Source organism: Porites lutea, chromosome 13, assembly GCF_958299795.1.
Source record: "Porites lutea chromosome 13, jaPorLute2.1, whole genome shotgun sequence".
In the NCBI taxonomy this organism is placed as follows: domain Eukaryota; kingdom Metazoa; phylum Cnidaria; class Anthozoa; order Scleractinia; family Poritidae; genus Porites; species Porites lutea.
Genome location: NC_133213.1, coordinates 5,194,667 through 5,205,577, shown reverse-complemented (window position 1 = coordinate 5,205,577; position 10,911 = coordinate 5,194,667). Strand labels below are relative to the sequence as shown.

The following is a 10,911-nucleotide window of genomic DNA, read 5'->3' as shown; positions in this document are numbered from 1 at the left end:
CCCCTTCCCGTCGAAATCGCTACTTATGAACCAGACTTCGGGAACTGTAACAGAGGCATGGAAAGGCTAACCGGCCCGTCCCCGATAACGATCCCGGAAGTCTTTGTGAAAATTAACTCGTCCCAGTTTCCCTCCGTGTGACCATTTGGATAACATAAACATGTAACGTTCAAGAGCGAAAAACGGACTAAAGAACACAGTAAGCTATATTACACTGCACAATAATTATATTCTTTAAGTATCGCTTATAAGCGAGAGAACACAGTAAGCTATATTACACTACATAATATATTCATTAAATAACGACCGGTTTCCCTGGACGTGCCAGATTGTAAACCGGAAAGAAAGAAGGAAGGAAAACGAGAAAAAGAGAAAAGTTACAGTTTCAGTTACTAAGTATATTAAATATTTCTTAACTTAGAAGAATTTATCGCGTCACGCAAGCATTTTCTGAAAACGAAATGTAGCGGATTCATATAAATTATCTAGTACTCAACAAAACCTTTAAAAGATGTTCTGTTTGTACAGTTATTTTTTCAAGATAAACCTTCGTAGAGAGAATTTAACAACAAACCCATTGTTACCTTAAAATAACTAGGTTTATTAGTTTGGTTCTTTAAAAATAAAATAAATGATAAAATGGGCACTTTTAAAAAGGTGTGACTTTGCTCGTTTGATGTTGTTATATAGAACAGACAAGGTACACTTTCTATTACCCTTCCGCGTAGCGAATTTTTTAACCAACCAGACAGTGGGGAAAATGATCCTCTTGATTTCCAAATATAGTTGATTTCCAAATATCGTTTATCTCAACTGAAGAGAGACTCGGCACTACCCGGTACATCAATTCACCACAGCTAACTTGGTTTTTAGATGCACTGTTAACTTAGTGTGGTATGTGGTAGTGTGGTAAACTTCTGCACTGACGGTTCAGGGCTCAAAATAAGTTTCCGACGGTGGGCGTGCGTACACGATGTTTTTCTCGGTCAAGTCTCGATTCTGACAGGTCATATTATTCTTGGAGAATGTTAACTAATCCTTGTGTGATTTTCTGTTTGTTAGCGTGTCTTACAAAGAGACAAAAATTTAAGATTTAAAGGGTGAGAACTGTCTGTTATTGTTGTGGTTTTTCTTTTTTTTCCAAAAATAAGAGTGTGCGTGACAAGTCAACATGACCGATGGGTGAAGTTTTTGGCAGGTCAAGTCAGGTTATTGTCCTTTGACTGGCCATTATTTTGAGCCCTGTGGTTGAAACCATGGACTGCCAACGCCTTCCCGTCTTCTCAAAATAGTCACCTTGGTGATCTATCGGTTGAACGCCACAAGTCTAATACGATTGCAGTCTTGAGGGTGCCGCAGAGTTATGCCACACCTTAGTAACAGTTCAATGTACGGAGGCCAGTGAAAATCCTTTATTCGTATGTAAGGATCGTGAGGCCTGGCGTACAACATGTTCATCAGGTCCTATTGAGAGAAATTATTTGTCGTTTGAAATGTGTTTATATTAAGACATTTTCACCCTCTAGCACTGTAAATGTCCATTCAAATGATATTACTGTAGGATTCAGGATTCAGGAAATAAGTATTGTCTGGCGGTCCTCTGAGTTCGGGGCAAGAAACTTTCTATCTTTACTTGCCAAATGGACAGGGGCCCAGGCAAGTCGTTTTAACCCTTTAAGCCTCGAGATCAACATACAAATTCTCCAGACTGATCTCCATACATTTCTTTTAAGAACAGTTGAGAGAATTTGGTTTAAGATCAAAGCATTCTCTCTTTGGTAATCAATTAAGTAATTCTCATAACCTGTACTCTTGATGATCTGCTGATGTTGTTAGGAGAAAATGGACGTTGGTCACCCTTGGGACTTAAAGATTTACTATCATTATTATCATTTTCACTATCACTATCATTGATATAATCATTATCATTACTGACATTGTCATCAACATCATTATTATTATTATTATTATTATTATTATTATTATTATTATTATTATTATTATTATTATTATTATTATTATAAAATGCCCTGAGAACTCCAATATTTCTTTCTACTCACCTCTGTTAGCTGTTGAAGTGAGATATAGCTGATGTTTGGATCTACAAGAACTCCCTTCCCTTGATTCTAGAAGGCAAAAAACATATAAGATAAGGTAATAACAAATTGAAAATCAAGGGTACATTACCCCACCGTCCCACCCCCTCATAAACGTTCCTATGTGCCTGGTCTTCGCTCAGTGAACCAACAGGCAAGAAGGTTAATTCTCTGTTGATTGACACCACTATAAAATGTCCACCTCTTTAAAGCAGAAACCCACAGTAGAGTTGGTCCAGGCTAATTCTTCAGTCATTTTTATTGCCTTAAACAAACACCAAGATGTTGCCGCTGCTCTTGTTTGCATCGGTCCTAGCAGTGAAGAGAGTTCTCCATAAAGGGGCAATGGAGATACCAGAAAGAAGCTTAGAACAAAGCTACAGGTGGACAGACTGCCACGCCCCTCCCACTGTTTTCTGAACAGCCTGGGGCTTTTTCCATAGGAATGCTGCAGTAAGCACATTCAATCTTTTGGAATGTTTTTTTTGTAATTTTTTTTTTGCCTGGAATGCTGTGTAGAAGGAATGAATGAAAATGTGAAAACTAAGTCCTAAAAAAATGTACCTTGTTTCTTTTCACATCATCAGGTGATGGCAGAGGAAAGTTTGTGGACAAAAATGATCCCTGCATTAAAATGACAAATGAATAGATAATTATTAATTAAATCTTAGTGTTGCAACTTTGGCATAATAATCAGAGTCTATCACAAAGGAATCATGCTAAGTGTAATGTATCTTGTAGATGAAACACCATGAAAAGAACTCCTTAGAATACTCTTAAACACTGCACTTTTGTATGAAGTTTTAAAAAATGAGATTTGGGATTTTTCTTTATTTTTGTTTCATGAATATGAGTGAGGTGTTTGAAAGCAGACATTCCTTAGGCTGTTGTGTCTTCAGTCCAAAACACCAATGAGACTGCTGTGCTCTAGCAGAGCTGTGTGACCCCTTGCAACCAACATTTGCCTGAGGCTAAGTTTTGAACACTAAAGTACATTATGGACTCAAAATAACAGGTTCCCAGCTTTTACTGTAAAGCTAACAAGACCAAGGTCACCAGAAATATTTTTGGAATGTTACTGTGTGTTGCAAGGGAAAATCCAAACGGGTGTGGGGCAATTAAACTGCAAGATATAAGTTTGTGGTTGTGTGGCTTGCTTACTTGTCCTAATCTTTGCTGTGATTTGACATGCAATAAACATTCAAGGGTTTTGTTTGTAGCTTGACAGAAAGCCTTGATGAGATTTTGCTCACTGAGTGTGAAAAAGTCAAGAAGAGACCTATGAATAGGAGCCATACTACAAACCAGTTTTCTCATGATCTGAGTAAGATACACATCTGCAGCTTTCTTTTGTTTTTCAAGTTCTTTCATCTGACTGAAAAAATTAACACAGAATATTTCATTACTTATCTTCCATCTATAATTTTGCACTGCAGGTAGCCGAAACTCTTTTCTTGGGAATTTGCAACAATCATTAAAAATCTCCTCAACAAATCCTGAAACACTGTCAAACATAAACAAATACTAAAATAACTTGGTAAATACTAAAACAAACAACCCCTCTAAGTCTCACAGTCAGTGCATACTGTGCCAGGTACAGAGCTAGACAAAGGAAAACCCGTGAAAATTGCTATCCAATGATTTTATAAATTTTAAATAGGCTTATACACTCATTATGTGCCACAGTGGAGGGTAAAGATGTCTAGTATGGGAGAGGTGTAGAAGTCAGAGGAATTGTGGAATATTGATTGGTGGTGCAGGTATCAAGAATTGGGCTTTTTGGTCCATCGGAATCTTTGATAGATATTTTGGGTTCTACATGTAAGTCCAGAAAAGGGTAATTAAGTAATTTTAATTATTGAACTACAATAAATTAATATTATAGTTCAATCAGCAAAATGAATGGTTTGGTATAGACCAAGGGTTGGTTCCATTGTCCTGGCCAGCATCACACCTCCATGCACCCAAAAACTATTTATCATATGTATACACAGAACTAATGTTTTGAATACCTTATTCCACTAGGAGCATTTTCTTTTTCTTGCTCCAGGCTCTCAATTTTCATTTGAAGAGAGCGACCAATCTCCTTATGCTGATTAAGAATCTCTTCCTCTCTGAAAATCAATGATCATGTAATCAACTGATAAGTCCCAAAATAAGTGGGTGCACCGTTTGCCCAAGTAGCCAAGTCTCAAGACTAGCAATTCAGACATAAATGGTTCAAATCCCCCTGTCCTGTAGGTAGTTTTTCTTACTGGTTGTGTCCTGCCAGTTGGAGTTTTCCTGTAACCAGGTTATTTTTTTCTATTCGTTAGGGACGCAGGATGCAGATGTAAGAAGATCACTGGTTCAAGGTTTTCTGAGCTTGACAGTAACTTTAGATAAAAGATAAATACCTCTTAAGTTCATCCTCTACTTCTTTGCGTTGCTTTCTAATCACTTCTAATGTCTCTTCCAACTGTGTTATACTTGTAAGCAACTAATATAAAACAAAACAGTTGTATAGAACAATTTTGAAGTTTGGTGCTAAAGAATATTGATGGCCTCCACTCTACCCCCACACTTAAGTTGCACTAAAATTTCCAATGCTCAGAGTCTTTAGAAAAAAAATCAAACAACAACAACAACAAAAACAATACAATAACAAAATAACAATGGCAACAGCAAAAAAAACAAAAACAAAACAATATTCTATTATGTACTCTGAAGTCAGTGGGGTTTATACACTGTACCTCACTCCTTAGACATGTTCCAGTGTACTCTGGATTTGCTGACGTAACTATGAGAAACAAAAGAGAAAAATGCTGAGGAATGAGGAATTTGAATAACAGAAGAACTGTGAAATCAATTCTGAATGCTAGTCAAAAAGTTTGGGGAGGGGGGGGGGGGGGGGGTGCTGGTTGAAATGACATCTGGGCTAGTAAATGCTAGCTTCAGCTTGCCCGAATGGCAGGCTGTAAAAATGATTTTCTTTGCACCCTGCATATGAGGGTACAGTTAATTTATTAATTTATTAACTGTATACATGTAAATTATTATAAACTTAAATTATAAATGTAAATTATTATTATTATTATTATTATTAATTTCATGCAAATGCTCACCTTGAAGGCCCTGATTTTCCAAAGCTACGAGTTCCGTCTGAAGTTTCTTTTCTTTTACCTTAAGCACTTTTTCAAGTACCTATGGATAATTATGCCAAACTGTTTAATATATCCATGAATAAGTCTGTTCATCACATTAAGATTAATTAACAACAATTATTATTAAAAGATCATAACAACGAGCTTTACAACCTGGACCTGCATCCAATTTTAACAAGTCTCCAGATAAGTCAGCTGCAGTTTAGTAGCCACTGATGGAGAAGCAAGAATGAGAATCATTGTTTCCAAACTACTTCTTTAGAAACCAAAACACAGCACCCACTCAAGGACGCACCCAGCAACAATATTTATTGACTAACTAGTGAGAGATACTTGTATCGGTCTTCTTACCAAGCAGGATATCTCTATCTGTCATGGCAAGAAGACAGGAATGGGACGGACTCATCAAATTAGTGCGGGTGCACTCAAATTAGAAAGATAGATAGTTTAAATTATTTAAAGTACACATAAACTGATAATTATAGGTTTGAGAAAGACCTATTAACAGGCCCACCTTCGAACCATCCAAGCCGCCTTCATCCACTTTAGATGAGCCTGCCCTAGTTCTTGCTTCTAGCCGGGCATGAGTCTTCAAGTAAAACAAATAAAGTCTAAAAATTAATAATGAATGTTACAATTCAATTTTAGGGTTTACCATGTACCCTCTATTAAGCCCCCCCTGGGGGCTTATTTAATTCAAGCAAGGGGGTTGGGGGTTTAATAAGGGGGGGGGGGGGGCACTTATTTTAGGAGGGATCATTAGTTTAGTGAAGATGATGGTATTAATTCTCCATAAAAACTAGAACACAAAGTGGAAAAGCTCTGGCACATGAAGTTGAAGGTCTTGTACCTGAAGCTCAGGGGGAATACTTCCTAGTAATAGGCTAATGGGGATGGGCCGCTGGATGGGGTCACATTTTCACGGCTGGATTGACTGTATTGGGGTTGCAGTTTTTTTCTTTGGAGTTACATGAACTAATGAAAGATGATAACAGCATTATAAACACATGATTTTATGTTACTGCAGCTTGTTAGAGGATTTGTGCACTCAAAATGTCATAGCAAGAAAAATAGTGACGTAAACAAGCCTCAATTAAATGAGAATGTAAGGAAAAATTCCTGAAGGTACTTTTAGAAAATCCATAGACAAAACTAAAGGAAAATCAAATAATTCAAACTAAGAGAAAAGGTCATATATAAAAATGATAATAACAATGATTATCATGTTATACACAATGTACAGTGTACATGCATGTTCTATTTTAGTGTATGTCTACAAGAAATATCTATATTTATAGGCTGTTGTCAACATACACAAACTTATGTACTCATTTACGGTCAACTTGCCTGGGCACAGCCATACAGCAGGCCTCTTTATAATAATTTGCCTTACAAAACAATAGCAGGGCTTAATTGTAATTCAAGTGGTTACAAATTTCGCTGAAAACATGTAAACTTCACTCTAATTAGTTGGCATCGGGTCCAACAAACCACATAAAAATGGTGAGAAAAAATATCCTGGGAGAAAAAATATGTTTTTTCAAATAGATTGATAGATAATAATCATGATCTTACATTGTTCAACTCCTGCCAAAGGGTTTCACATTCATTCTGTAGTTGCAGTTCAGCGGAGATGTGTCCCTCAGATAAATGGGCAGTTTCTTGTCTCTCGCCAGTGACATCTTGGTCTTCCAGTGAAGTGCTGACATTAAACAGCAAGGAGCGCCGCACAACATCAACGTTCTGGAAGCAATGGGAAATCATATAATTGAACAATGATTATAGCCGCTGGTACCTCTCTACATTATTTTTTATGCAAAATAATTACACTGTATTTTATTGTCTGCAAAGTCACCAATAGAATCATCACAGTCATAATGACTTAGGGCTGTTACTAATTAAGATTTCAAGTTTCCAGTTATGTGCAAACTGTAAACATGGCATAATGAACAGCTGCATGTAGGAGGTTCTTTTGGTTCTTTTTTCCTTTTGTTTCCTATGAAGTTAGCCAAGGGTCAAGCTCATAGTAACCAGCTGGGGATAGCTCTTGCATCCAGCCTTAATAGCGAGCTTAAGCGATGACGGCGATGGAAAAATCAATAGGTTTAGATTGTCAAAAAAACAACTTTGCACATACATCAAGCTTTTTTGTACATTTCTTAGCTGTCACTCACGACTACAACATGACAACAACTTTTTTTTCTTTTCCTGCATGAACTTTGATACAGTCCTTTAGAATTCAACTCCAAAAAAATTTTGCAAGCATTTGAAAAGTTAAACGAGATGGAATAAGTGCGATATAAGTTTGAGGCAGCGCGAATTTACTTTTAAAGTGATGTTTTCTTAGCCATCGTGGACTGACGTCACTCTGATAAGCAAAAATATTTCAGGCGCATATGGCACTGAAAAGACAAATGATAAAAAAAAGAGCAAAACAAGGCCAGAAAAAGAGAACAAAGCAAAATATTTAATATTCATTTCAACATGAAACGGTGAAAATTTCCAAACAGCTCTAGCCATACAGTGATAAATAGGCAGGAAGATGTGATAATAGAAACTGTGTTTATTGAAGGTTTGACCAAAATGTTTTTTTTTCCTTGATATCAAACAACAAGTTATTTTGGTGTGAGGCCAGAAAACACTTTTGATACTGTCAATTTTTATCGGTAGCTCAATCAGTGTGGCATGTACTTTGAGCTGTGGAAAGGCACCTGTTTACCAATAACCTGATATTGCTTCTGATCAGGCATTAATTACTGGCCTCAAGCTGTGAGGAGCTTGTCCAAAATTTAGCTAGAGATAACTTGTAGCATTTTTAAAAGGGGCCAAACAAACATACATTTCCCTGTGGCAAATCATGGCAAAAACACAACAGGCGAAGGGATGATCCCACCAGCCATGGGGCTAGCCTCCAGAGCAGATGTTCATTTAAAGCCTGAATGTGTGGGAGGCTACCACTGGGGCTATCTGACAGCACTCTTGCCATGTTTTGATCAAGGATCTAATTTCAGACTTCAGCACCTTCACTAAAAATGTAGACTTTAATTTACCTTGGTCTTTACAAGAAAATTGCTATGTTTAGTTTAAATTTAAATTGTAAAATACTAGAAAGTAAATACATGAAAAAGTACTGCTAAAAAGTTAGACCACTCACTACATGGGTGAAATGAGGACTATCGTTGCTTTTTTTTTTCTTTTTGCGCATAAGTATAACTCTAATGTCACTCTATTGATTGTCACATGATAGCAGTCTTAACTCACCACACACAGTGCAGGCATAAAGATACATGTATGATTAAGTGACTCACAGTATTACGGCTGTACATGTAGTTAAAAATTAAGTAAACATAAAGTTGCCATCATATGAACACTAAACATGGACACTCAAATTGCTAAGTTTTTTGTGTTAGGCAAATGGCTGTATGATACAATGTAATAAACTACACACATTGGTCACCCTCGAAAGGATAATTCAATTACGTACACATTGTCCATCAAACCTTTCACTTCAAATAGTGGAAAAAAGAAAAAAATAAATTTCTTTTTGTAACTAACTACATGTATGTTCTACTATTTTAAGAGCTTTTAAATGAATGGTAACACCATTAAGATTTTGTCCGCAGGCTCAAAAAAATAAATGACTTAAAAATAAAATTTAATCTTTCCATAAAGTAGTCTGAGAGTGAATGGGTTAAGTGGCCATGGGATTTACTAAATTGGGTTATTACTCACAACGTGGCAAAAACACTTTAACCCTTTAAACCCTAAGATCAAAATTTGAATTCTCATTTGTTGCCCCTAGTCATTTCCTACAGAAGTAGTGGGGAGAAGTTGATAAAATATCAAGCAAATTCATCTTGTGTTATCATGTCCATAATTCTCATGACCACTCTGTTTCACAAAGCATTGATATTACAAGGAGAAATTTGATGCTGATCACTCTTAGGGCTTAAAGGGTTAAGCACATTAGCATGAGGTAGTAAAATGACCTAGCCCTGCCAGGATGGTTTCAACCACAAGACTCACAAAAAGGTCTCTATTAGTGGTTGTTAGCTCTGGAATCTAACGTAAGGCTGTGTAGTTGTGTAAGGGCATAATGTACAGGAGAGTCTGCCAGGAATTGGCAAGCAGAATGATCCACTACACTTACCGTCTAACACATTTTTATACATATAGAGGGCAACTGTCATTTGATGGGCTGGCGAGCAAAAATTGTTGACCGTGAAAACTGTGGGCTAACTCCTTTAGTGCTCTAGGCTGATGAACTGATGCAAAATCTTACCGCTTAATTTGAAAAAGCTGATTGTCTTGGTACATCATGTATTACGATGTAATAATCTTATCATTGTGAATACTCTCACCAGATGATCCGATGAATCCATGTACAGTTTTGTAACAGCAGACTGAAGACCTTTAAAGAACAATAAACAGAGGGAGAAAAAGGAATATTGAAAGCTGGGAGGAAAACCCACAGAAAAGTTTCTTCAGATTTTCTTACTTTGTTTCAAGCTATGATTTAGACCATTCAGGACTTTTATGGGTCTTGTTGAAGTTTAATTTGGGGTAATGTATGAATAATAATAATAATATCATTATTATTATTATTATTATTATTATTATTATTATTTGGCCTCCTTTGTTATGTACCTTCTACATAAATCTCCTCTGAGGACTACAAACCTGTCCCAACATGCAATGTTTAGAGTCAAAACTACTGTCACTCTATATCAACCCTTTAATAACTTAAAGCGACCAACACTTCATTTCTCCTTGCTAAATTAAGGTTGAAGTACAACTAAAGGCATTGAAACACTGCTCAGTCAAACAAACAGGTTGCGAGAAAAAAAAAAGTAAGGGACAAACAGGTGAATTAAGTCTTCTCTGTAATACAAATTCTCTTCATCATATATAAAGAATACTGTGAGTAATATGCAAGCTGATATCAGAATTTTGAGTGGTTGGACGACTGTCATTTACTAAAATCAACTGAATGTATGACGCTTCTCATGACAAACAACCATTGTTTGGGTGTAATATTTTCTCTTAACAGACAATTGTTATGCAAGAAAGATTACAATAGATTGGTCGTCAGTTGGAACAATGCATCAGACTGGATATGTCTTTAGCCAAGAACACATAATCACGCAATAACGCATTACAAAAAGAAAAGTCAGTTTCGACTAGAGATTCTTTTTGTCCATTTCAATTTAAGGCGACAAAGAGAAAAATCGAACACACAGCTGATTTGGGGGCAGGAAACTGCTTGCCTCGTATATTTTGCATCAGGTAAAATACCTGTGAAGAATAGATCGTTCCTCAAAAGGTGGCTTTGTCAAACGAAAACCCAATTTGCGACTTCAAGTGTTTACAAATTGTACAGCGCCATGTTGTTTAAAATGGCGCGAAAGTGTCATAATATCGAACGACAGCTTTATTTAGCCGCAAATCGATTTACTCAAAGTCAGAAACCATCCTCAAACTTAAAATAGAATAGCTTACCTTTCTTTTTCAACGTAAGAGCTTTAATCACGGAATGGGAGAGATATTAAGCGATCGCTTCACTTCAACGATCATTCGGAGGGAGCTCATTAGTCCGAGTTCGACTGTTTGTGGACAAGTCTGGGCATATTCTTTCCGCGCGCAATCACACCATGTCACGTGATCAATATTTG

At 36.6% G+C, this 10,911-nt stretch overlaps 1 protein-coding gene across 1 annotated transcript; it reads right to left on the bottom strand.

Annotated features, from left to right (window-relative positions):
* Positions 1–26: 26 nt before the first annotated feature.
* LOC140922257 (centromere protein K-like) lies at positions 27–10,894 on the bottom strand. Its single transcript, XM_073372259.1, has 12 exons — positions 10,739–10,894; positions 9,601–9,650; positions 6,815–6,982; positions 5,754–5,828; positions 5,201–5,279; positions 4,829–4,875; positions 4,493–4,575; positions 4,109–4,210; positions 3,402–3,471; positions 2,661–2,720; positions 2,061–2,126; positions 27–1,464 (listed from the first exon to the last, which is right to left on the bottom strand). The coding sequence occupies exons 2-12, from the start codon at positions 9,619–9,621 to the stop codon at positions 1,306–1,308; spliced, it is 930 nt and encodes a 309-aa protein (XP_073228360.1). The 5' UTR covers positions 9,622–9,650; positions 10,739–10,894; the 3' UTR covers positions 27–1,305.
* Between the last annotated feature and the right edge of the window lie 17 nt (positions 10,895–10,911).